General features: G+C 36.4%; 1 protein-coding gene across 5 annotated transcripts in view; it reads left to right on the top strand.

Moving 5' to 3' along the window:
* DPY19L3 (dpy-19 like C-mannosyltransferase 3) overlaps positions 1-27,523 on the top strand; it is a 75,467-nt gene that overhangs the window by 22,978 nt on the left and 24,966 nt on the right. For 4 of the 5 annotated variants that reach the window (XM_032486209.1, XM_032486210.1, XM_032486211.1 and 1 more), the window contains 7 exons: positions 7,674-7,764; positions 13,683-13,804; positions 14,397-14,542; positions 15,986-16,109; positions 16,643-16,777; positions 25,338-25,469; positions 26,892-26,993. In XM_032486209.1, the coding sequence (XP_032342100.1) occupies positions 7,674-7,764; positions 13,683-13,804; positions 14,397-14,542; positions 15,986-16,109; positions 16,643-16,777; positions 25,338-25,469; positions 26,892-26,993 (852 nt within the window). The remainder of the gene's footprint in view (positions 1-7,673; positions 7,765-13,682; positions 13,805-14,396; positions 14,543-15,985; positions 16,110-16,642; positions 16,778-25,337; positions 25,470-26,891; positions 26,994-27,523) is intronic. The other variant, XM_032486212.1, reaches the window with a different exon arrangement.

Raw genomic sequence — 27,523 nt, 5'->3', positions numbered from 1 at the left:
CTTTATCAAAATTGGAAATGTTTGTGCTCCAAAGTACATTATCAAGAAAGTGAAGAGACAACACTCAGAATAGAAAATATTTACAGATCATGTCTGATAAAGGACTTGTGTCTAGAAAATATAAAGAACTATTACCACGTAATGATTAAAAAGACAACTTAATTTTAAAAATAAAGGACTTGAATAGACATTACTCCAGAGGTGATACACATGGCCAACAAGCATGTGAAAAGATGCTCAATATCATTAGCTATCAGGGAAGTTCAAATCAAAACCACAATGAGATAAGACTTCACACCTACTAGCAAGGCTATAATGAACAGGCATAAGTGTTGACAAGGATGTGGAGAAATTGGAACCCTTCTCCACTGCTAGTAAGAATTTAAAATGATGCATCTGCTCTGGAAAAGTCTTCCAGGTCTTCCGTCAGTCAAACTTAGACTTATTGTATGATCTTAGCAATTCTACTCCAAAGTTTATGCCCAAGAAAAATGAAAACATATCCACACAAAACTTTGTACACAGATGTACACAGCAGCATTTTTCTTAATAGCTCAAAAGGTGGAACAACCCACATCAGTGGATGAATAGGTAAAATGTGGTATATCCATACAATGGAATATTATTCAGCAATTTTGAAATGAATTACTGATACAAGCTACAACATAGATGAACCTTGAAAACATGCTAAATGAAAGAAGCCAGGTACAAAGGATGGCATTTATGTGAAATGTCCAGGAGAGATCAGTCTAAAGAGACAGAAAGTAGATTGGTGTTTGCTTAGGGTTGGAGGGCATGTAGGATTTGCAAGGTGACAGCTCAGTAGTGTGGTGGTTCTTTTTAGGGTAATGATGTTCAAAAATTGGTTGTATTGATGTATTCATAACTGTGAATATTGTAAAAAGCCACTGAATTGTACGCTTTAAATGGGTGAGTTGTATGGTATGTGAATTCTACATCGGTGAAACTTCAAAGAATAGATGCATACTTTTTTCTGGTATAGCACGCATACATCTATGACCAAATGCTACGACCTCACCCATTAGGGAAACACTAGAGCAAAAATATCCAATAGAACTTTCTGCAATGATGAGAAATTCTTTATGTGCGCTGCAGTAATACTATATAGCTGTTGTCCGTGTATGCTCAGGAACTGAGGAACTGAATTTTTCATTGTAATTAAATTAAGCACATGTGTCTGGAGGCAGCACAGCGTATCCCATTAAGAGCATATCCCAAGACAAAGCTATCCATTACTACTGCTCTTATTCTTCCCTTTCAATCTAGATACCTTTTATTTCTTTTTCTTGTCTAACAGCGGTAGCTAGGTCTTCGAAGCCCTTCAAGACCACAGTAGATAATTGTTCCTCCAAAATTCATAGAGCCAGAGTAATATAGGTAAAATGAAGAAGCAGAGGAACCTCTCCCAATTAAAAGAACAAGAGAAATCCCCTGAAAGAACAAATAATGAAACAGACTACGACTGTTTGTAACATTGCTTTGGTGGTACTAGCAACATAAACATGAGAAGAAATAAAAAGTCTAAAAACTGAAAAAGAGGAGGTAAAATGATTTGCAGATGGTGCAATTATGTATACCTGGAAACCCCAAGAGAATCTGAGAAATTATTACAAGCAATAAGAAAATTCAGAAAACAGCAGGGACTAAATACACAGAAACCAAGATATTTTATTTTTAAATGTGATAAGTTGAAGTTAATAGGGACGGTAGACTTCAAACGTGCCCTTTAAAAAAGTGCTGCGTGGCAGTCCTGTAACACTGCTGTTTACCCCCCAGCTCTCCTGTTTGACTGTTTTAACCTTTCCCACCCTCCTTTTCTTCACCAGACCTTCTCCAGTCTTCACTGTCAGCTGGTGACATTGCTTCCTGTTTCACTGTGCAGGGAAGGAAAAAATTCTTTTTCATTCTACTCTCCTAGGAGTCTCTGGCTGGAGTCCTGTAAAGTGAACTGACAAAAGACAGATTAACAAGAGAAAAGCTTGCAAATTTACTTAATATAATTTTTATGAGAGAGAGGAACTTTTCATAATGAAGACCTGAAGAAATGGTTAAACCTGAGCATTTATATTCTAAATTTGATGAAGAATCGAGAATCACAGGAAAACGTAATAGGGTGTGAGCCGCAGGTAGTAAACTGGGGAAACTGAACAAGTGCTGTTCATTCAGGTTCCTCTCAGCATTCCCCCATCTTCAGAGGTAAAGAGGTTCTTTTCCTCTGGGTATGGGGAGGGCACCTCTCACCAGAGTCTTATGACCTGCTTCAGGGGAGAAGGGAGAGGTCAGAGTCCTTCCGGTGCCTGCAATCCCGCAAATTCCTTCTGCTTAAAATATTCAATATGCCAAGAAGCCGTATTTTAGGGGTAGCATATTCTGAATCCTGTCAATTGAGAAAGGAGAAGCAAATTTCCACGTGCCTCCGCGCCGTCCCTGCCTGGATCTGTGTTTGTATACGCCGACTTTTTCTCTCTTGCTCTCTGTCCTATCCTCCTGGCAAAAGTCTGTCCTCCTTTATCTTGCAGTTACTGTCCAATTTTTTTGCTCATCTTAACCAAAATTCCCCCCAAAGCTTGTGGACCTGTCACCCTCTTCCTCTCTTCCCGTCCTCTCTCTCTTGAACCCACTCTAGTCAGGCTTCACCCACAGCGCTGCTCGTAAAGAGTTCTGCTTATGTCACAGATGACCTTCAAGTTACTAAGTCTAGTGGTAGTTTCTCAATCCTTTTTTTTTTTTAACTCCTTTATTGTGGTATGGTTCCTGTACAATGAACTACACATATTTCAACTGTACAATTTGATGAATTTTGATAGATGTCTACACCAATGAAACCACTACCACAATCAAGACAGCTAACATTTCCATCACTCCCCGAGGTGCAGTTTTCGATTTCCCCATTTAGCCCTTCCGTCAGGCCTCCTTTTACTTGACCTGTTGGCGTTTTTTTCTTGGCTCCAGTGCACACATTCTCCGGGATTCACTTCTGCCTCTCCAGCTGATCCTTTGGCTCCTTTACAGGCTACCCCTGAGTGACCTCTTGTTGGCAGACAACCCCGGGACGCAGCTCTGTGTTTTTCTGTCTACCCTTACTTCTAAGAACAGTCTGTTAATAGCTGTAAATACCAGCTCTTTGCTGGTGGCTCCCACATATCTGTCCCTGCTCAGACCTCTCCCCTGAACTCCAGACTTGCATGTCCAGCTGCCTGCTTGGCCACCTGCGTTTGGATGTCCTGTGGGCATTTCAGACTTAACAGTTTCAGACTCAGACACCTGACCTTCTCTACCCTCAGATGTTTCTCCTTGAATCCCCATCTCTGTAAATTGCAGCTTCACCCTTCAGTGGCTCAAGATTTCTGTCCCCAAAGAATTCTAGTTCTCTCAAACCCCACATGAAATCCTCCAGGAAATCCTATCAATTTTCTTTTCACAATATCTAGAGTCTGATTACCTCCCACCACCTCCACCTCTGCCTCCACCTGGATGACTTCAGCAGCCCCCCTCCTGGTTCCCCAGCTTTGCCCTTGCCCGCGCTGAGTCTTTTTTGAACGTAGCAGCCGGTGCAGTTTTAAATGTGTGGCAGTGTATGTCTCTGCTCAGACCCTTCACATTCAAACTCAGCATGTCTAAAACCAAACTCCTGGCCTCCCCACCTCCCTTCACACATACTTTCTAGCTCAGAGTACAAGCCCCGAGTCCTTGCACCACCAAGACCCAGTGGTCCAGTCCCTAACCCACATTACCTCTCAGACTCCACTTCTGCCCCTGACCTTTCCTTGTTCCCTCCACTCAAACCACACTGCCTTCCTCACTGTTCTCCAGGCTGTACGTGGGCTGTTTGTCTGACTGACAGGCTCTCCTTTCATACATCCACATAGCTCACTGTCACCTCTTCCAGTCTCTGGTCAGTGTCACTTCCTTAGTGAGGCCCTCCCTGCCCACCTCCAAGATCACACCACCACCCCTTACCTCCCTATCCTTCTTTGCTTTCTTTATTTTTCTTATTTATTCTCTTCTTCTGCTCTAGATTATAAATTCCATGAATGTAGAGATTTGTGGGGTTTTTTGTTCCCGGCTGAATCTCCCAGCAAAAGAATGCATGTCATTTGTTGGTGGTCAGTAGGCATTTGTTGAATAAATAAATGGATCAATGGATGAATGAATGAATGAAGATAGATTAGAGGAAAAAGAGACCAATTAGAAGCTCAGAATCCAGTTGGGAGGCTAGTGTAATAGTTCAGGCAAAAGGCTATTCCTTCCTTTTAATTGATACTTGTCTTTCTTTGTATAGTCATTTTCCTTTTTAAAAAAATGCATTGTTCTTTTTCATTGAAACTTAAACTCCTTGGGATCAAAGACTGAATTCTTAAACCTTTTTGTTTCCCCAGCAGATAGATGTTTAATGATAAGGAAAAATAATTCTCATTTGGCTAAAAGTACTCAAGTCACTCAATTTTTTAAAAACCTTTTTTCCTTATGCTAACATTTTCTGCTGTTACTCTCTTATTCATTTGATTATGACAGAATTTGCACATCTTCCTATTGAATACTCCTGCAAAGCAAGGGGTCTTTAGAATGAATAGGGTTAATCGGCAAAGTGGTAACTGTGGTAGTCCCATGACTAATGACTGCTTCAGTGTGAACCCGATGGAAGTACTGTCACTTCAACAGTAGTCTAACCTAGTCACAAACACTGCTTGGCAACTGTCTCATGTCGCGGCTTTAATCAACTCTAGGGTAAGAATCATTTCATTCTAACAGATGGACATGAATTTAACCAGACAATAAACCATGTATGTGCCGTAAATATGTTTGCTGAGGGCGTGATTCCCTGTACAGAACTTTAGGAACAGCTGTCTTATCATGAGCTACTGTTTCTTGGTGAGATGATTTGTTAACCTAATTCTGAAACATTACATTTATCTTTAATGTAATCTTTCAGTGGCTTCCCTACTACCAGCAGCCTAGTTATTTTAGGGGCAGTTTTTATAAACAACAATTATTTACATGAGATTTAAAAAAAAAACTAATGATATGGTTCCTTTGCAAATTTGGTGTAATTTGTCTTAAAGGGCTTGTTGCCTTTTGTGTGTTGCCAGGGGATGCAAATCATTAATTGTGAGCTGTCATTTTTTTTTTCTTGATGCTTTTTTTCTTTTTAGTACTTCTGTCAAATTACTATATAAACTACTACTTAAATGGTTGTAGCTGAACAGTTTCTTAAAAATACAGTTCTTTTGTCTTTCCACTTTTTCCTGTCATCATCTTCAGAGGCAATTTTTTTCATTCTTTCAACATTGCTTTCCCTGTGGAACCAATGCAAATTAAAATATGAAGTATTTGTTCATTTTGCATTCTTTGGAGGATAACTTCTATTGGTGTACGTTTTCGTTGGCACAATCCAAGAGACAAAGTATAAATTGCTGTAAAACCAGAAAAGTGTTTGAATGAGTAAAGCAGATGTTCTCTTAGCATGAAGCAGATGTAAAACTTGCAAGTGTCTGTCTAATAAAGGATAGCATTTGGTTCTGTGCAGCTGGTGCCAAGACTACCGATTAATCATGTTGAAATGCATTTTGACTAATCAGGATCCCCTCTGTTCTTTACACATTCTGGGTATATTAAAGAGAGAGAGAAAGATGGGGCATAAAAGTGGCTTCCTACTTTTAGTACATTGAGCAGTGTTTTCTCTTTCTCCATCTTTATGAAGTCAGTCTCCTTTTATTCTTAGAACTGTATCAGATATGAAGCCCCCTATATGTGATAACTGATTTAGTTCTCTAGTTTGGTTTGGATTGTGGGTTTGATGTTAGATTAGCCCACTGAAGACAGCCATACTTTGAACACTTTAAGCCAACTGGAGGAAAAAAAAAAGAATGTAATTAAACGTAGTGTGCCTTTCCCCCCCACCCCCGTATTTACATGGACAAAAGCTAATATTTGCTTAATTAACATCAATTCATAGGTTCTGTGGTTACTTGACCAAGGAAGAGGTTGAACATTCTAGAACTGAGTGATACCAATTTAGTTTTACGTTATCAAAAGCAATAGAGCAGTTTTCCCCAAAGATTAAAGTTGAATGGATTAACATGGCGCTAAGAAGAGTTGTCCTTATTGCTGTGAAAGATACAACACAAATCGGTAGCAAATGTAAAAGCTAAAAGAGCTACGTCACTTTCTGTTTTCCTTTTTAAAAAGCGAATGTTCTAATGAAATTAAATTTCAGAGCCTGATGGGCCTTTTTTTCATGTTTGATGTCCCCAGGATAAATGTGTTTTCTCTGAAGGAAGCTTATTATATAAGAAGGTTTGCTACCCTTCCCTCCTCCTGCTTTTTGAAAAAAGAGTCAACAATGATAAAACATAACAGTTTGTTTCAAGGTCAATAAGTTGATGTTTATACTCTTTGATAATTGATTATTTCTTCAATGCTCTATTTATGGATTGATTTATAATACTTTTTTTAAAGGGAAGAAGAAATATTTCTTTAAATATTTGAAGGGTAGAAGGAAATACATTAAATAATGTCCAGGCCTGAAGATAAATAGCATGAGTGGTTCCTTTAATGAAATGTTTATTACTGTTTGAAGAATAATTGGAGGTAGGGGAAAAACATGTGCTAAAAGACTTTTTCCACTAGAAAGTAAGATGTTCAGTGTTTATCATCTTCCCCCAGTAAAGTTGGGTTTATAGAATATGGATCTGCTGTAATAGGAAAAAAATGAAGATGGAAATACATTTTAGACAATGTGTTACAGATTCTAGAGCATTTTTTTTGAACACCAATGTAAAAGAATCTATAATGACATAGGTTATAATTTTTTGTTCATTTTTACTGTTATATAAATACATGAAATGTAGGATCTAAGAGTATTAATAGGATTGTTCTTGAAAGTCTTCCCTATGTTCATTATCAGGTGCCTCCATATTTTGTATTACTGATTTAAATTTTAAATTTCATAAAAGCAGCTTACAGCCAAAAATGACTAATAGCTTTACTTTAAACTTTCAGTTTTTCTAAAATTAAATATTTATGTGAAAGTAGTTTAATATTTCTTGTATCCATTTTCCTACATGAACATCTTTCCACCAGGGTTACACTTGTCAAAACAAAATTCAAATGTAGAAGGTCTGCCCCGTTTTGCTAAGAATACCTTATATTCTTAGAGTAAAAAGAAAGTTATTAATCTTACATAATGTTATTAGCTTTTAGGCAGGTGTCTAATGCAATTATAGTTCCTTTTATTTGATGTTTTTTATACTGCCCGTATTTTATTTCTCACTAATATTACATAAGAATGGTGGTGTATTTTTTTTTAAGTTTTAATTTGTATGAAATAAGAGAAAAATGTTAACTCTGAAACATCAACTTAAATGGAACTAGTTGCCTCCATTTTTTTGAATGATTTGTTACGGCAGATTTTAAACATCCACAAAAGTGGAGAGAGTAGAATAATAATCTCCTTTAATATACACTTAACTTCAAGAATTATCAGCCCTCTATTGTTTTTATTTGCCAAGAGTTCTTAACTCTGTATTTTCAGAGGTATTTTTTTTTCTTCTTCCTTTGAAGTTGTAGTTCTTTATCCTGTTTCTACAGTGACAATGGATATTTAAACCAAACTAGGTCATGTAAACCCAGTAGACCTAACTTTATTTCAGGAAGTGGAGCGAGAAATCTCCTTCAGAACAGAATGTGGACTGTATTACTCCTACTACAAACAGATGCTGCAGGCGCCCACCCTCATGCAAGGTAACCGCAACTCGTAGTTTCACTGGGGTCCACTGCATTGTTTTCAGTATTTCAGCCAAAACATACTTTTGCATTAATGCATTTTAAAAGCTGTATGGAACTTGTGTAGTTTTTCTTAGAACTTGTGTAGTTTTTCCTTGATAACGTAACATTTCAATCCATGAAAATGTTTTGCTCTGGCAGAAGTTATACAGTATTTTTATATAACTCCTCTCCTTGCTTCCCATCTCTACTATTCCATCCCATATTATCAGTTCACGGTTTCTTGGTTTTACTGTTGATTTTTTTTTTTTTCATGATTGTTTTGGAAGAGGTGAAAGGATTATTGTCTAAAAACTGGAGGCATGTTGGTGATACAGATGAAAATCACAGTTCTGCTTTTTGTGCCAGGGCCCATTCATTCCTTTATTTTGCAGTGACCATTTTCCCACGTTTTCACTGTTTCTGAGTGGTTTAGGGCTCATGCTTCTTTACCTCTATTCCATCTAATGGAACCCCCGAAAGGATCTCTTTTATGTCATATTATGTTTGGTGTGCTTAACATGGGTGCACATCACAGAGAATTGCCTTTTCCTGGGCTTTGTTTGGATTCAGGTATATTTTTGGCAAGAATTCTGCATGGGTGATGTTCTGTACTTCTAATTTTATTACAATAGGAGACATGAAATTTTGGTCCCCTTTCTTTTTGTGTCATGAAAGTTAATCAGTTGGTCCCCATGTAGATAGTTGCATTCACACATAATAAGATTAATGGCCCACTAGCGTTTTACTTAATGGTTTTAGCAGCCAGTGATGATTATTGCCTCTGTCAGTTATTTCAATAAAGTTATAAAAATGACTCTTATCATTCCTCCTGCATTCATTACCTGGAACTCTGTTAGAAGACTCTTTTCTCATCAACTGTTTGACTACTCTGAAGTACAGTTTATTGAAAAAGGCAGGCTAAGTGTTGATTTTCTTTTTCCCCGTACAGTTGATCCTCGTTATTCATGGATTCCATACTTGCAAATTCACCTACTCACTGAAACTTCCTTGTAACCCTAGAATCAATATTTATGGCGCTTTCACAGTCATTTACGAGCATGTGCAGGGTGGTGAAAAATGTTAGCTGCCCGACATGCCTGTTCCCAGCTGAGGTCGAGCAAGGTGATGCACTGCTTTCTTGTTTCAGCTCTCAGACTATAGAGTCCTTTTCACAGTCTATTTAGTGCCATGTTTTTTGCATTTTTGGGCTTTGTGTTGGTGATTTTGCTGTTTAAAGTGGCCTCCAAACATAGTGCTGAAGTGCTGCCCAGTTTTCTGAAGTGCGAGAAGGCATGCAGAGAAAATAACGTGTGTTAGCTAAGCTTTGTTCAGGCATGCGTTCGAGTTCTGTTGGCCATGAGTCAAATGTTAAAGAATCAACAGTATATACTAAAGAAGGTGTCTTTAAACAAAGATTCATACAAATCAAGGTCATGTGTTGATGAGTTGATGAAAATGCATGACCAGAGGCACGTAGGAACCCAACCGTGTATTTCCTGCTAGTTCAGTATTGCTAGTACAGTTAAGGATTGATTGCAATTTGATAGAACATAGCTATGGTGAGTAATGAGAATCAGCTGTCCTTACCGCTTCTCCAAATTCTGAGTTGCTTCTCTAGCATTCTCTAAAGCAGTGATTCCTGTTACAGGGCAGTTGTGTCCTTGGGGGACGTCTGGAATATGCAGAGACAGTTTTGATTGTCACAGCTTGGGGGCCAGGGAGGGGACGACCATGCTACTAGAATTTAGTGAGTAAAGGGCAGAGATGCTGCTAAATGTCCTGCAATGCTCAGGATAGTCCCCCCAACAAAAAAACTACTGGGACCAAAATATCAATAGTGTTGAAGTTGAGAAACTGCTCTAAAGGTGAATAATGAGTATTTTCTTTCTCAGTATCACTGTGAACTCAGTAATTGATCTGTTTCAATGTATTTAGGTCATTTGTTAAGATTATTCTTTTAGAAAATTTCAAACAATATAAAAAGGTAGAATCCTCTAATGGATTTGCACTTCTGTATCATTCAACTGCAGTGGCTACCAACTCATGACCAATCTTGTTTCCTCTCTGTCTCCTCTGTCTGGATTATTTTGGAGTAACTCCCAAGACATCATACTGCTTCATCTGTAAATATAATAGTATATTTCTCTAAAGTATGGCAACTCTCTTTGATAAACATAACCACATTGTCATGATCACAGGTAAGAAATTACTTAATATCAAGTATCTACTTGGTCTTCTCACTTTCCTGATTGTCTTACAGATTTTTAATGTTTTTGAGATCCAAATAAAGCTCTTAAATTGCAGTCATTTGCTATGCTTCTGTTTTTTTTTTTTAATCTATAGGTTTCTTTCCATCTTTTTTTCTTGTAATTCTTTGTTGAAAACACTGATTGCTTTGTCTGAGAGTCTTCCACTTTCTGGATTTTGCTGGAGCCCCGGTGGTGCCATCCCCTGTTTCTCTGTTGCCTGAATCCCCTCTTAATTGACAGCTAGGTCTAGAGGCTTGCTCAGATTTAGGTTCTGCTTTTTGGCAAGAATACTTCTTAGATAGTGTTTTACACTTCCACATCAGGGGGTACATAATGTTCAGCTCTCTCTCTTGTGGGGTTAAGACTGGTCCGTCCATTGTTAAGTTCTCGATTAGCCTTTCACCTAATGGTTTAGCACCACTGATGATCATTACTTAAATCTGTTAATTGTATAAGGACTCTAACAGGGTGATATTCTAATTCTGTAATTCCTTCCGTCATTATCAGATGGAATTCCTCTCTAAAGAAAAACATCTTCTCGTCAACTATTTAGCAACCCAGAATTTCAGTTCCTAAAGGAAAGGTGGGATAAATACTAATCCTTTCCTTCTATTTTAGAATGAGTTACCTCTCTAGAATCCCCTAAAGGTTTGCTTTTTAAATATCACCATGGACGCATGGATTTCTACCATATTTGATGTGTTTCAATCTTTTGAATTATTCCTTTTGCATCAAATTGTTCAATCTCTGGCCAGTGGAATGCCCTTCAGATCAGTTGCTGTCTTTTTGATGTGACTCCAGTAGTCTGAAAACTCCCGGTTTTCTTGTCATAAGATGTTTCAGGCCCCTTTTGTATATTTCCTACCCCTAACCTAGAATCTGCTGTTTCTCCAAGGAGCTTGGAGTTCTCTTTACTGGCTATTTATAGACCACAATCTGGGTACTAGAGGTGCTAGTTGCTACTAGGTTGGTCCTTGTTTCCAAACCTTTTTAGTGAGCAGTGCTAGGAAATGTGATTTTTTTTTCCTAAGAAAAATATGAATATAGCTATTTTTAGTTCAAAATTAGGATAACAGGGTTGTTACTTTCTTAACTTTAAATTTGTATCTCTTTTTTTCTTTAAGTTAAAATTTTTGGCTTCTTATGACATTAACATTATCACTTACTTGTTTTATTCTACTGTATATAATACTTTCAATGTAGCAATAATATTGCTACTAACAGTAGGCTTACCTGAAAACAGCTTAGGCTGTGTTTGTAATTCTTTTTGTCCTTGGGTTATATCCTCCTAGGGATTTACAGTCACAATTCTCTCCTCCCACGAACACTAGAAAGAGTTCTTTTTGTGTGACTGAGCTACCAACTCGGTAGGTTTATTTGTTTTATGTTGCTTTCTGGTTTTCAGGGATTGCTTTGTAAAAAATTATATCTTTTTTATACTTATAAAAAAAGTTTACATGGTTCCAAAGTCAAAAATGTAAAACAGGCAGCGTTTAGGGAAGTCTGCCTCTCTCCCTGTCAGCTCCACCCTGTTTCTTTCCTCACTCTTTAGGTAACTATTTTTATTAGTTTTTGGTTTATTCTTCTATAGTTAATATTTTCAATATAAGCAAATACTTTATATATTCATATTTTCTCCTTTATTACAGAAAAACCCCTGCTTACTGTATACACTGTTCTGTTTTGCTTTTTTCATTTAACGAAGATCTTGATCACTCTACAGTAGAATACAACGATATTCCTTATTTTTATTACTAGTATTATTATATTATTATTATTATTATTACTACTATTTGCAATTGCATAGTACTCCTTTGTGTGGGTAGCTATACTTTATTCAGGTAGCCTTCTTGTCTTCATCTCCTTGGGCTGCCATACCATAAACCAGGTGGCTTAAAAAACAGAAGTTGACTTTCTGACAGTTCTGGAGGCTGGAATTCTGAGATCAGAGCACCAGTAGGGTTGGGTTCTGGTGAGGACTCTCTTCTTGGCTTGTCAGTGGCCACCTCTCTTTGCTTCCTCACATGGAAGACAGAGCCAGAGAGCAAGCTCTCCAGTGTCTCTTCTGATAAGGGCACTAATTCCTTCATGAGAGCCCCCACTTATGATCTTTGTCTCTCCCTAATTACCTCGCAAAAGCCTTATCTTCAAATACCATCACATTGGGGGCTTAGGGCTTAAACATAAGAATTTAGTGAGGGGCACGTAACACACTCAGTCCATAGGACTGCTGTATTAGCCTTACAGGACCACCATAACAAAGTAACACAGACTGGGTGGCTTAAACAGTACGTATTTATTTTCTCTCAGTTCTGGAGGCCAGAAGTCTACGATCAAGGTAATGTCAGGGCTGGTTTCTGGTAAAGGCTCTCTTTCTGGCTTGTAGATGGCCACCTTCTTGCTGTGTTCTTACATGGCCTTCCCGCCGTATGTGTGTATAGAGAGAGTGAGAGAGTTCTCTCTTGTCTGTTCCTCTTCCTATAGGGACACCAGCCCCATCAGATTAAGGCCCTCCCCTATGACCTCACTTAACCTTTACTACCTCCTTGTAGACCCCATCCAAATACAGGCACACTGGGGTTAGGGCTTCAGCATAGGAATTTGAGGGGGACACAGTTCAGTCCAAAACACCTCCTGCTGATGGACTTTTGGATAGTTTCTGATCTTTTGCTTTTACACATGGCACTGCATGAATGACCTTGTACATATGTTATTTTGTCTTTTTGCCAGTCTGTCTTTGGAGTTGATTCCTAGACATAGGCTTCCTGGATCAAAGGATAAATGTACATGTAATTTTGCCAAGTGTTACCAAATTTTCCTCCATAGAGATTATACCATTTTGTGTTCCCAACTACAGTGTATGAGCCTACATTCTTCCAGCCTCACTAACAGAATATGTTGTCAAATTTTTTAATTTTTTCCAAGCTGATAGGTGAGAAATGGTATCTCAGTGTAGTTTTAATTTGCAATTCTAATAAGAGTAGGGTCTTTTCATATGTGTGAGGACTGTGTGCATGTTTTCTTCTGTGAACTATCTGTTCATATATTCTTTTAATTAGTCAGCTTGGGTACAGTAGCAGATGACCTCAACATAGCAGTGGAATTCTGTAACAGCAGGTTTGTTTCTCACTCTCATTATCCAGCCCCTGTACGGAATGTGCTACTATCACAACAGAGGGAAAGAGCAAGATTGCTGGTGGAAACATACATTGTCTCTTAAAGATTCTGCTCAGATGTGAAGTGTGTCACATCCACCCACATGCCATTGGTCAGAGCAAGTCAAATGGCCAAACCCATCCCAGGGGAATTGGGGAGGCTTCGTATACTGTCCAAAGGAGCTACTACTACAGGTCTCTTGGCAGGAGGGCAGAGCAGGGCATATAGAATCCTGCTTCCCAAACTTCTGCAGAAGAACCATATGGTTCTTTTATATCATAGAAGTTATAATTTACCTGTGTTTGTGTAAACATTTTAATAATATCTATCTAATATACAGTAAGCTCTTTGTGGGTAGTACTGTTTTCTGTTCATTGTTAAATCCCCAATGCACAGCACATCTCCGGCATGTACTAAAGAGTCTATGAATAGTTTTGAATGAATAATTATAATTATTTTTTTCCCTGAATTTTCAAATATCAATCTTAGGTTTTCGTGGCTTAATATATGATAACAAAACTGAATCTATGAGGACAATTAACCTGCTTCAACGAATGAATATTTACCAAGAGGTTTTTCTCAGTATTTTATATAGAGTTCTACCCATACAGGTACTGTTGTGTTCTGTGACATTGAATTTAATATCAGATGAAAGTCAGAGTCTCATTTTAAGTCAAGAGTTTCACATACATTATTCTGATCTTCAACTAGCTTGGTATAAAAACAACAGTATCCTAATTTTCTCCATACTTACTGTGAATTCTGCTTTTTACTTATATTTTATAAGTTTTTTTATATAGATAGATGCTTCCAGGCTTAACAAGTATACAGTCTAGAAGCTGACAAATATTTTCATTTGGCAATTTGTAATCACTCCTATGTTTGAAATTAAAAAAAAAAAACTGGAAAATTAGCAAATTACAATGACCATTTCTCACATGAATAAGGTAATACTGGACAAGCTAGGTGTAAAACTAGTCTGAAGAATGAAGCCAGAGGCCTCGAGGACTTCCTTCCCTCTCCTGCTCTTGGTATTGAGAAGAAAGGCCATTAGTGCACTTTCACGTGGAAAGGGGTGATGAAGGCTTATTTCTTGGAATTAATACCAAGCTTCTGAATATTAAATTTTCACTTTCATATTGTTAAATGGCAATGAGAGGGGGTAGGGCTTCTCTAACACATGTTTTTTGTTCCCTTTTATAGAAATATTTAGAGCCAGTTTATTTTTATATTTACACCTTATTTGGACTCCAGGCAATCTACGTCGCAGCTCTTTACGTAACCAGCTGGCTCCTCAGTGGTACATGGCTGTCAGGGCTACTGGCAGCTTTCTGGTATGTCACAAATAGGTGAGTTGGAATCAGTATTCCTTTCTCCCGTTCTACAGTGTAAGTTAAAGTGTAGTTACTTCACTTCCGGGTTAAAGAAAGGTGTTTTGCCACATTTGTGTGGGAGTATTTTCCCTTTGGTTTACACAGTGGAGTTTGTCTTAGCTAGTAAGGTAGGAAGTCCTACTTATGTATATTTACAAATAAGGAATCAAACACTGAATTCCATGTCAAGGGAATCATCTGTAATAATCCCAGCTGTGTTACCAACTTGCTGGGTGATCAGTATTTCTCCAGCCACATAGCTCTTGAAAGGTTTAATAATACCTTAATAGGGTTGCATGCAAGTCATAGCAAGCATAAAGCACTATACAAATGCAAGGAAGTTCTTACATTATTTAATTAAGATTATTAATATCCAAATACTGGAACGTTATTAAATAGCATCTTAAAAAACATATTCAAGATACATTGACCTGACCTGCAGTAGCAGTTTTAAAATTTGAATGTGAGTTCTAATACTGATTTGATGTTGTAGTCCTAAACAAATTATTTTTTATTATAACCTTACTGAGTGCTTACTATATGCTAAGTACTTTACATCATGCTTTTTATGTATTCATTCAACAACCCTATAGGGTAGGTAGTCTCATACCATTTTAGAGATAAGGAAATTGAAGCTTAAAAAGGTTAAGATATGCATTTAAAAGGTTAGGGTGTGTGTGTGTGTGTGTGTGTGTGTGTGTATAAGAATATACAGATAGGCATATATATATAGAGAGAGAAAAGCATACACACATACATGCACCCATAGAACTAAGTCTTGGTCAGAATTCAAATGCAGAATATGAGAACACTGTGTTATGCTGCCTCTTAACATTTTAATCTAACATATTGTTCCTGCAAAGAGTAAATGAAAGTCAGATTTATTGTTCTTATTAAGAGTAAATAGAAAACATTTACTGAATGCCTAGTACGTGTAGGAATGGTTTTTGGTACTGGTTGTACATAGTTTAAAACATACTTATACCTGCCCTCTGGGGGTTCACATTCTAGGTGGGCAAGGAGCTTTTAAAAATTACCAATGACAAATTTAAGACCAAAGTATAAAGCACTAAAGAAATATGAAAGAATGCAAAACATTGCCAAGTTGGCATTAATGAAGTTAGAAATAAAACAACGAGGTAGTTTAGCATGAACGTTCATGATTTAGGAGTCATGCTAACATGGGTTTGAACCCCATTTCTGCCACTTAGCTAACTGCATATCTGTGGACAGTTGATCTAATTTTTCTCAATGCCATTTTTATGTTACAGGGATGATAATGATAAGGACAAATTATTATTGAGAACCAGTAATCAGAATCTAAATATACTTAATGTAATATATCTTTCACTTTAGGAAATCTTTGAGGTAATGAGAGTAAAAATTACTGCTTTGGCCCTTTGTGTTTCCCTTGTGCAGAATAGATACTACAAGGGTTGAGTTTACCATCCCATTGAGAGAGAATTGGGCGCTGCCATTCTTTGCAATTCAGATAGCAGCAATTACGTATTTCCTGAGACCAAACTTACAGCCTCTTTCTCAAGTAAGTTTTTATAGTACTTTTATATGTATTTTTAGTTCTCCAGTTTTATCTCAGAAACTTCAGAAAATGTTATGTCCCAGCGCATGTTAATAGTTCTTATCCCATGACCGATTTTTTAACTTGAGTTAAATTAAGTTTTCTTCTTCTAAACCTTTTCCTACTTTGCAAAGAAAATGTTTTCATTTTGATGTTAAAAATGTATTCTGTCTTATCTCCCCATAAATAGGTGCAGCAAACCCAAACATAATTTCTGCAAAACTGTCAGAATTTTAAGCCATTGCTCTTGAGATGTGATTTGGTATATTATCGCCTCCATAATACTATGGAGTACACTTACCATATGTGAATATTTATATGCAAAGTGTCACTTGGACTACTTAGAGCTTAAATAACAAAAGCAAGAGTTTTCAGAGCAACAGTTTATAGTTTTTCTATTTGGTCTATAGAGATATTGGCTGCTCTTGAGAAAACTTGTCTGCAAGGCTTTTTATTACTAGAGACATGTAAATTATACAAAAGTTTTCTTTTTACAGAGGCTGACACTTCTTGCCATTTTCATATCAACTTTTCTCTTTAGTCTGACATGGCAATTTAATCAATTTATGATGCTGATGCAAGCATTAGTGCTGTTCATTCTGGACTCCTTGGACATGCTGCCAGCAGTGAAGGTAAGCTTTGCCTTTTTCAGCTGAGATGGTTATTGTTTAATGTTTTATATTATAGAGTGAGCTCAGAATGTACATGTGCTTAATGGTAAAGTTGAAGCTGTTTCTTAGCTATAATGTAAATATGCTGTGGTCAATTGAAGCTGAGTAATTTATGCAGCTTAACTTCTATCTTTTAAAGTAAAATAAGCAGAATAAATTTATTTGAAGCACAAATGTATAGATCAGTGGTCCCTTATAGAGTTGATTTAAATTTTAAAATATAAAATAGCTCTTCTAAATCTGTTACCCATTGGTGATAAGACATCCCTTCCCCTCCCTGCCAGGATAGTGTCAGAAAAGACCAACAGGGAATCAGGACATTAACCACCACTCAGAAGTAAGAAAACCTCCCTCCCCTCCTTTACCCAACCCCATAGTGTCAATGAAGGCCACATGAGGAGCAGTGATGAGACATTCCTTCCTCTCCCAGCCAGGATAGTGTCAACTGAAGCCTTGTAGGGAGCCTAAACTTTTATCTTCATCCAGCAGTAATGAGACACCCCCTTCTCCTACCTTCCAAAAGTCAGTGGAGGTCAGGTGGGCACTCTGGACATCCTAACCCATCTGGAAATAATGAGGCAGCATCCTTCTTCCCTCAGTGGCAGTGATGCTGGCATGGTGCCAGAGGAGGTCTGCTGACACAGATTTACATAAGATCCAGGGTTCCATAACATAATACAGTACAACTGGTCATTTGATAAACAGAAGCAGAGAAATCTCTCTTGAATGAACAAAGATGATACACAGGTACCAACACCAGGATACACAGAAGTTGAATTACCTGACAAGGAATATAAAGCAGTCATAAAGAAATTTCATTTAGCAGTTACAAACACACTTGAAACAAATGAAAACTAAAAACTGTCAACAAAGATTTAGAAGATAAAAATAAGAAGCAAATGAAAATTTAGACCTGAAAAATTCCAATAATGAAAATAAACAACTCAATAGATGGACTTAACAGTATAATGGAGTGGTCAGAGGAAAGAATCAGTGAAATTGAAGATAGGACAATTTAGAATTACCTAATTTGTGTGAGAAAATAGACTGGAAAAAAGTGAACTGAGCCTCAGAGACCTGTGGGACTATAACAAAAAGTCTAACATTTATGTAATCAGAACCCCAGAAGGAGAGAGTGTGAGGCTGAAAAAAAAATTGGGGGGGGGGGGGACCTTTTTGAAGGAGTGGTTGAGAATGTCCCAAATTTGGCAAAACCTACAGAATTGAGAAACTGAGCTAATGTCAAATAGGATAAACCCAAATAAATCAATGCCAAGATACATCATAATCAAACTTCTACAGACTAAAGATAAAAAAAACCTTGAAAGCAGTCAGAGAAAAATTATACTTAACCACAGGGGAAAACCAGTTTGAATGACAGTGGGTTTCTTATCAGAAACCATCTCATCTGAAGGAAAAGAATGGTCCACCTAGAGTCCTATATCCAGCAAAAGTATCTTTCCGGAAAGAAAAGAAGGAAAATCAAAACATTCTCAGATGAAGGATTTATTATGAACAGACGTACCCTAAAAAAATGGCTAAAGGAAGTTCTTGAAACAGAAAGAAATGATGAAAGAAGAAATTTGGAATATCAGGAAGAGAGAAAAGGCAATTAAAAGAGTAAAAAATATGAACAAGTATAATAAACTTTATGACTCATCTTGAATTTTCTAAAATATTTAACTACAGGGACTTAAATCGAGGTAAAATTTCTACACTTGATTCAAACGGGTAAAATGTCCACACCAGTAAACTATAATTATGAATGTATAATGTAATAGCCCAGAACAACACAACCACTAAAAAAAATTACACAAAGAGATACATTCAAAAATACTGTAAAGAGGCTCACACAGGCACCTCTTGTCTGTGTGTCCTGCTGTTGTCCACGGCAGCATAACCTAATACACTTCTCTATTCTCAAAAAAAAAAAAAAAAGCCATCCTATAAATAAATGAAAATGGAATTCTAAGAATGTTCAGGTAACCCACAGGAAGGCAGAAAAAAGGAAGCAAATGGAAAACAGAGTGAACAAAAATTAAATGATAAAATGGTAGATTCAAGACCTATCATAAGTAATTACATTAAAGATAAATGAACTAAATACAATTTAAAGACAGAGGTAAGTAGAGTAGATTTGAAAAGCACAACCCAATTGTTGTCTACAAGAAACTGACTTCAAGCAAACAATATAGGTAGGTTGAAAATAAAAGGATGGGAAAAGATACATCATGCAAATATTAATCAAAAGAAAGAAGGAGTGGCAGTATTAATCTCAGATAAAGTAGGTGTGAGAGCAAAGAAAATTATGAGAACATTATATAATGTCAAACATGTTAATCTGCCAAGAAGACATAGCAATCCTAAATGTATGTGCACTAAACAACAGGGCCCAACATATGTGAGGCAAAAGCTGAGAGAATTGGAGGGAGAAATAGACAAACCCACAAATGGAGTTGAGGACTTCAACGCCTTTCTCTCAACAATTGAGAACTAGTCAGAAATCATTAAGGATACAGAATTCAACACCACCATCAACCAACAGGATCTAACCAACACTTGTTGAACACTCCACCCAACAAGAGTAGAATACCCAATGGATTGAATCAGTGATTCAAACTAGAAATCAATACAAAAAAATAAAGTTTTCAGCACTTGGAAACTAAATTTCTAGCACATTTATAAATAATCTATGGTCAAAGAGGAAGTCTTGAAGAAACATTGAACTCAATAACAAAAATGCAACATATCAAACCTTGTGGGATGCAGCTAAAGCAGCACTCAGAGGGAAATATGTAGCACTAAATACTTATAAGAGGAAAAATCTGAAATCATAACCTAAGCCCCCACCTTTCTTAAACTAGAAAAAGAAGGGCAAAATAAACCCAACTCAGGAGGAAGAAAATAATGAAAGAACAAAAATCAACAAAATTAAAAACATAAAAATAATAGAGAAAATTAATGAAATAAAAAGATGGTTCTTTTCAAAAGAGCAGTAAATTTACAAACCCCCATTACTGCTTCAGAGCATTAAAAATTTGATGTTAACAAACTTTGATACCAAGTTCTGAGTCTCTGTGGCACTACTTATGTTCTAGTCAGTATAGCATAGCGATTAAGAGCACAGACTCCAGAACGAGACTGCCTGAATTTGAATAAGCTGATGTATGTGAGTCATTTATAACACTGTCTGGTATTTTATGAATATTAAAAAATGTTAACCGTGGTTAATTATGAATGATAATGAAGAGCATGACTGTGACCCATTGAAGAAAATTTTAATTATTATACATAGAGAAAAATGAATTATTGCTCCCTTGTTTCTAAACTCTGGACTAAGAACCTGAGAAGGAACATCAGGTGTACCATTGATAATCCAGGACTTTCTGTTATACAGTAGTGCTCAACTTTATGTTTCTGGCTGATAACCTGTAATGTTTCTCTTGAACCTAGGATATCATTACACTTGACCCTTAAAACAACATAGGTTTCATTGTATGGGTCCACATATTTTTTTCTCAGTAATTACATACAGTACTCTGTAGCTGGTTGAATTTGTGGATGCAGAAGACTGACTGTGGGACTTGAACATCTGAGGATTTTGTTACCTACTGTGGGTCTTGGAACTAATCCCCCACAGATACCAAGGGACAACTGTACCTTTATAAAACTATTCAGGCTTATAACACAAGCTGCTCTTTTTTCTCTGAGTTTGCCTACTTGTTATAAAAAGAACTGGCAGCATCAGAAAACACCGCAATCCAAATAAAGACAAACAAAAAAGGTTTATTTTTTTGAATGTGTTTCTGAAGGAATTGTTATTCTTAAAGAGTTCCTACAGATTTACTGAGAAAAACATTTACATTCCAATGGAAAAAGGAACTAAAAAATACAAATACTTCCTAGAAGGAAAGCATCAAAAAGAATAAAACGTATAGATATAAACTGAAAAAAAGAAGTGCACGCTTATACTCTAAAAACTATAGAACATTGTTGAAAGTTTTAAAGACCTACATAAATTGGAAAGATATCCCATGTTCATGGATTGTAAGACTTGCTATTGTTAAGATGGCAGTACTCCCCAAATTGATCTACACATTCAACACAATTCCTCTCAGAAGCCCAGTTATAGAAGTTGACAAGCTGATCCTGAAATTCATATGGAAACTCACTGGATCCAGGATAGCCAAAATGATCATGAAAAAGAAGATCAAAGTTGGAAGACTTAACACTTTCTTATTTCACAACTTAACGTCCAACCTACAATAATCAAGACAGTGTGATACTGGCAGCAGAATAGACATAAATCAATGGAATAGAATTGAGAGACCAGAAATATACAGTCAACTGATTTTCAGCAAGGGTGCCAAGATAATTATGGAGAAAATAATCTTTTCAATAAATGGTGCTGGAATAACTGGATATCCACAAAAGAATGAAATTGGACCCCATCCTCTCACTATTCACAATAATTAACTCAAACTAGATCATAATACCAAGAGTAAAATGATTAAAGAAAAAATTGCACTTCATCAAAATTTAAAAACTTTTGTATTTCAAAGTGTACCATCAGAAAAGTGAAAAGACCACCCACAAAACGGAAGAGAATATTTACAAATTATGTATATGGTTAGAGATTTCCAGAATATATAAAGAACTCTTACAACTCTTTCAACAAGAAAATATGAGTAAAAGATTGGATAGACATTTCTCCAAAGAGAATGTATAAACGTTCAATTAACACAGGAAAAGATGCTCAGCATCAATCGTCTTTAGAGAAATACAAATCTAACATCAATCGTCTTTAGAGAAATACGAATCTAAACCTTAGTGGTAACACTTTACACCTACTTGGCTAAAATTTTATTAAAGGCAAATAGTAACAAACATTGGCGAGGATGTGAAGAAACTGGAACTCATACATTGCTGATGGGATTGTAAAATGGTGCAGCCACTTTGGAAAAGAGTTTAGCATTTCCTCAGATGCTAAGTATAAAGATACCACAGGATCCAACATTTCTACTGCTAGGTACATATCCAAGGGAAATGAAAACATATCCATGTAAAAGTTTGTACATGAATGTTCATGGCAGCATGATTCATAATAGCTAAAAAGCGGGAACTGCCCAAATCAATTGATAAATGAGTAAACAAAATTTGGTATATTCATTAAACAAAATATTATTCAACAGTAAAACGAGTGAAGTACTGATGCACGCTATGACATGGATGAGCCTTGAAAACGTTGTGCTAAGTAAAAGAAGCCAGTCATCAAGACCACATGTCATATGGTTCTGTTTATATGAAATGTCTAGAATGTACCAGTCTAGAGACAGAAAGTAGACTAGTGTTTGACAGGAACTGGGGAAAGGGAGAGAGGAGTGAGGGCTGATGGATATCGGATTTCTTCTAGGATAATGATACTGTCTTCAACTTAGATTGTTTGATATTTGCTAACTAAAAATCATGAATTGTACACTTTAAATGGGTGAACTTTATGATACATGAATTATATACCGATAAAGCTGTTAAAAAGGAAAAACTGTTTTCTCTAACTAGTAACTCTGCTTTCTGGAATTTGTCCCAAGATACTCATTCGTTCATTACCCCAATATTTATTGAGTGACACTGTTCTAGTGGGCACTGTATTAGGTGCTGGGGATACAAAAATGAACAAAATAGGAACAAATCAGATATAATGATCTGAGGGTTTTTTAAAAGAATGTTCATAATAACATTAATTTCAATAATAATAAAAAGCTGAGAACACTTAGAAGATCCAGTGGCAGACAAATTATGGCATGTGGTGGAATGTTATGTAGCCATCTAAAATTAAGTTAAAATAGTCATCAGTGTAAGAAACTTATACACTATAATGTGAAATAAATAAAATACTACATGAAATATCATATACCACTATGAAATCAATATGATTTCTGTAGGTGAATCCATTGGATTTTGACTCTGGAGCCCACATTTCTATCCATTACTGTTTTGTTTTGTTTTGTTTTTGGTACCTTTTTGAATTTTCTGTTTCATACAGTAAGATGTGTTATCTGTATAATCCTAAAAACTGTAACTGATCCATTTCTCCAAGTTTCTGGTACACACTGAGCAAAAGCACTGAACTGTTGTAGGCCTTACTTCTTAATGCCTGATGTAGGTTTGTTTCCTTCGACATTAATTTAACAAAACAGAATTATGGAGAGAATGTGATTGCCTGCTGAATAGAAGTGGAAGTTTTCCTACACCAGAATGAATATGGGATCATCTAATTTGAAGAAGAAGAAAAGTATCAGCTCTTTATTAGAGGTTGTCTTTTTTTCTCTGTGGCATGATTTTTGTGTTCAAGTTGGTTGAGTTTTGATTTTTTAAGTGTCAACCTGCCAAAAGTTTTTTATTACGTCAAGAGCTGTCTTAGGACACCATGAATCTCCTAGAAGAGAACACAGGCAAAACATTCTCTGACATAAATCGTAGCAGTGTTTTCCTGGGTCACTCTACCAAGGCAAGGGGAATAAAAACAAAAGTAAACAAATGGAACCTAATTAAACTTTTATAAGCTTTTGCACATCAAAGGAAACCATAAACAAAATGAAAAGACAACCTACGGACTGGGAGAGAATATTTGCAAACGATGTGACTAACAAGAGCTTACCTTCCAGGATACACAAACGGCTCAGACAACTCAGTAACAAAAAACAGCTCAATCAAAAAATGGGCAAAAGACCTAAACAGACATTTCTCCAATGAAGACATACAGATGACCAACAGGCACATGAAAAGATGCTTAATATTGCTAATTATCAAGAAATGCAAATCAAACTACAGTGGGGTATCACCACAAACAGTAAATGCTGGAGAGGGTGTGGAAAAGGGAGCCCTCCTACACTGTTGGTAGGGATGTGATTTGGTGCAGCCATTGTGGAAAAGAGTATGGAGATTCCTTACAAAACTAAAAATAGGTTTCCCATATGATCCAGCATTTCCACTCCTGGGCATAATATCTGGAGAAAACTCCAGAGATTTGAAAAGATACATGCACCCCAATGTTCATAGCAGTGCTGTTTACAATAGCCAAGACATGGAAGCAACCTAAATGTCCATCAACAGAAAATTGGATAAAGAAGATGCAGTATAGATATGTATGTGTGTATATATGTATATATACACACAGTGGAATATTAGTCATAAAAAAGAATGCAGTAATGCCATTTGCAGCAACATGGGTGGACCTAGACATTATCGTACAAAGTAAAGTCAGAGGAAAACAAATATATCACTTATATGTGGAATCTTAAAAAATGACACAAATGAACTTATTTACAAAACAGAAAAAGAATCACAGAGATACTAAACTAAACTTATGGTCACCAAAGGGGAAAGTAGGGGAAGGAATAAATTAGGAGTGTGGGATTAGCAGATACAAACTACTATGTGTAAAACAGGTAAACAACACTGTATGTATAGCATGGGGAACTGTATGCAATAGCTCATAACCTATAATGAAAAAAGAATATGAAAAAGAATATTTATGAACTATATAACTAAATCACTGTGCTGTACACCAGAAACTAACACAACATTGTAAATCAACTATACTTCAATAAAAGAAAAAAAAAACTATCTTTGGTGAGTGCTGATGATGTGCTAGGCATTTTTATGCATTACCACATCTGGCCCTTCAGCCAGGTTCTCACTGCAGCTCAGAGGAAGGCGTCATCATCCCTCTTTTACTGATGAACCAACTCCAGCAAATTCAGGTCACACGGCTGGTTTGTGCCAGAACCACACCACAGTGCAGGTGCTGTTGACCCAAGGCCCATGTTTCTGACCTCTGTCCTGTGCTGCCTGCTACGAACCCATGAACAAGGCCTCCCTCCAGGAGGGCTTTTCAGTCTCATGGGGAAATGAGGCGCATACATACCTAGATAAAATGAAGCAATATATGATACAGGCCTGAAATGTGGAAGATTGGGAAATAGTAGAGTACAATAAAGTACTGAATGTTGGAATATGATAAAATACTAAAGGTCATAACTGTAAAGGAATTTAGAAGAAAATGGAAGGCTGCAAACTGCATTTGCCTAATTCTGGAATATATGTATACCATTGTTTGCTTCCTCTACATCATACTTCTCTCTCTCTCTTTTTAAATGGTGTATTTATTTTTAATTTAAAATTTTTTTTCTTCTAGACTTTTTGAGGGGGGATATAATTAGGTTTATCTATTTAGTTTTTAATGGAGGTACTGGGGATTAAACCCAGGACCTTGTGCATGCTAAGCACACGCTCTACCACTGAGTTCTACCCTCCCCACATACATGTTCTATAACTTAAAAGTACACAAACAGGCACTGTGATTATGATTTATTTTCCTTTCTTAGACTGGATTACTTGAAGCTCTGTATGTTTTCTGCAGTATTCATGACTTGAGATGTGTCCACCCAGGATCAACATGTCAACACATGGGGGTCTCTTGATAAACTCTGTTTAACCATCTAATCTTTCGTTGTTGCAGGTGACATGGCTGTATGGTATACAACTCACAGGTTTACTCCTGGTCTGCATTCTTCAGTTTTTTAATTCCATGATTCTTGGGTCATTACTTATCAGCTTTAACTTTTCAGTATTAATTGCAAGAAAACTTCAGGTGGGACTTTTTTTTTTTTAATGTTGTGTTTGTTTGGACCTTGTTTTCATAAAGCATACAAAGGAAAATTTATGACTAAATCCCCACTAAAAAGCACTAGGAGCATTATTTGCTTTTTGTGTGTGTGTTGTGAAGTGCATGGTATAGCATTTGTTTTCAAGCATTCTGATGTGTCTTCCCTTTGTTCTGACATTTATTATTTCTTAGAAAATTGGAATCTTAATTCAAGTCAGGATTAGCCAAAGATGCTTATTTGATTGCCTCCAGTTTAAAGTTGAAATAACAGAAAAATTTTGAACCTTTTTTCATGTGTGAACTCCAGAGTGAGAAGACCCCGTTGCTTGTGGGAATGTGTCCTCCACAGCCTCTCAAGCTGGGGGACACCTTGTCATTTGAAGTAGTGACACCACTCTTTCCTCCATCTTCCATATCATATTACTGATTTTTAAGTGAATTAAAATTAACTCTGTCTTGAGAATTTTGAGATTCCAAATAAATACCTTTAGAAATAATGAGACATTTCCTAGAATAACGTGTTTGACATTGACCTGATCTTTTGGCTTTATTATATAACTGAAGTTTCTTAAATTTACATAGGATTTAAGAGTTAGTTGTTTTTCCTTAGTAATGTTGCAAAGCCAGCTTTAATCTCCTAAGCATATGAGGAACTTTCTATCAAATACCTGTTTTGTTTTCCACTTTGGGAAGAATAAATCCTTTTTCTTATTAGTCTCTTGAGTGAGAGCTGCTATGGACAAATCTTCACGAAGATTTTAAGAAACAAGCTTTTAGTTGACTGTTGTAAACTATAGTTTTCATTCATCCTTTTAGCCTTAATTAAAAATAAACATTACTCATATTTGAACTTTTTAGATATTGTTATATTTGATAGTCTATAGTTATCTGAGGGTTATAAAAAAAACTTATATATCAAAGAGCACAATTTATTTTTCAATAGGTCTTTTATTTAATGAGTTATATAGTCCATGATACATGAATCAGTGGATAAATGATCAAAAGGTTTGTTCAGTCATTATATCCTGAGTACCTTCTAAGTGGCCGACTCCATACTCTGTTGCAAAAGTCTTTAAAAAAAAAAAAAGACCCATGGGGAGGGTAATAGCTCAGTGGTAGAGCACGTGCTTAGCATGCACGAGGTCCTGGGTTCAATCCCCAGTACTTCCATTTAAAAAAAAAAAAGACTAGGACACATTTCCTCATCATATGGACCTTATTATTAAGCAGGTCATTTACCATTAGAAAATGACAAATATTAAGACAGTGTAACTTCATGAAAATTAGGTTGTATTTTCCGTGTGTGTTGCATGACTAAGTGTTTTAAATCCTAGGCAATCTCATTTTACATGTTTATGAAGTTTTATTAAAATTTAAAAATTAAAACTCAACTCTTTTAATTTCTAGAAAAATCTGAAAACTGGAAGCTTCCTTAATAGGCTGGGGAAACTGCTGTTACATTTATTTGTGGTTTTATGTTTGACACTTTTTCTCAATAACATTATTAAGGTAGGTTAATAAAATGACATTTACTTTAACATTACTAAAGAGTTACCAGTTTTACTCTAAACAGGCTCAATTTTAAAGTTTCAGTAACAGGATTATTTTCTTAATTTTAGTCCTTGATTTCTATTCATTCTTTAACATAGTCTACTTTGAACTCACCTTTTGAGTTACTAAACTTTTTAAAAACTTGAAAAGCATTGAAAATTTCTCCAAATTTAAAAAATTCTAATTTTTAGAGAGAGGTTTCTGTACTGTGGTACTAAAAGAAAGATGTCGTGATTTTTATTGGGTTCAGTTAATAAATAAACTGGCTTTGCTAAGACACCTGCCACGTACGTGACAGACTCCTCCTCAGCAGGAGAGTGGCGGTGCCTCTTCCTGACTGTTGACCGTCAGAGAAGAGAGACTGTTCACCCAACCAGCCACATTCAGTACCTCTACTCCAAGCCCTTGTCACCATGTTCTTAAATATAGTTCAGTACTTTAAAGCTGATTTGCTGCAGAGCAATCAGCATTTCCAAAGATGGGCTGAA

This window comes from Camelus ferus, chromosome 9, assembly GCF_009834535.1.
Source record: "Camelus ferus isolate YT-003-E chromosome 9, BCGSAC_Cfer_1.0, whole genome shotgun sequence".
Classification (NCBI taxonomy): Eukaryota; Metazoa; Chordata; class Mammalia; order Artiodactyla; family Camelidae; genus Camelus; species Camelus ferus.
The sequence above is the reverse complement of the archived record's forward strand: the minus strand, read 5'-3'. Positions and strand labels throughout refer to the sequence as shown.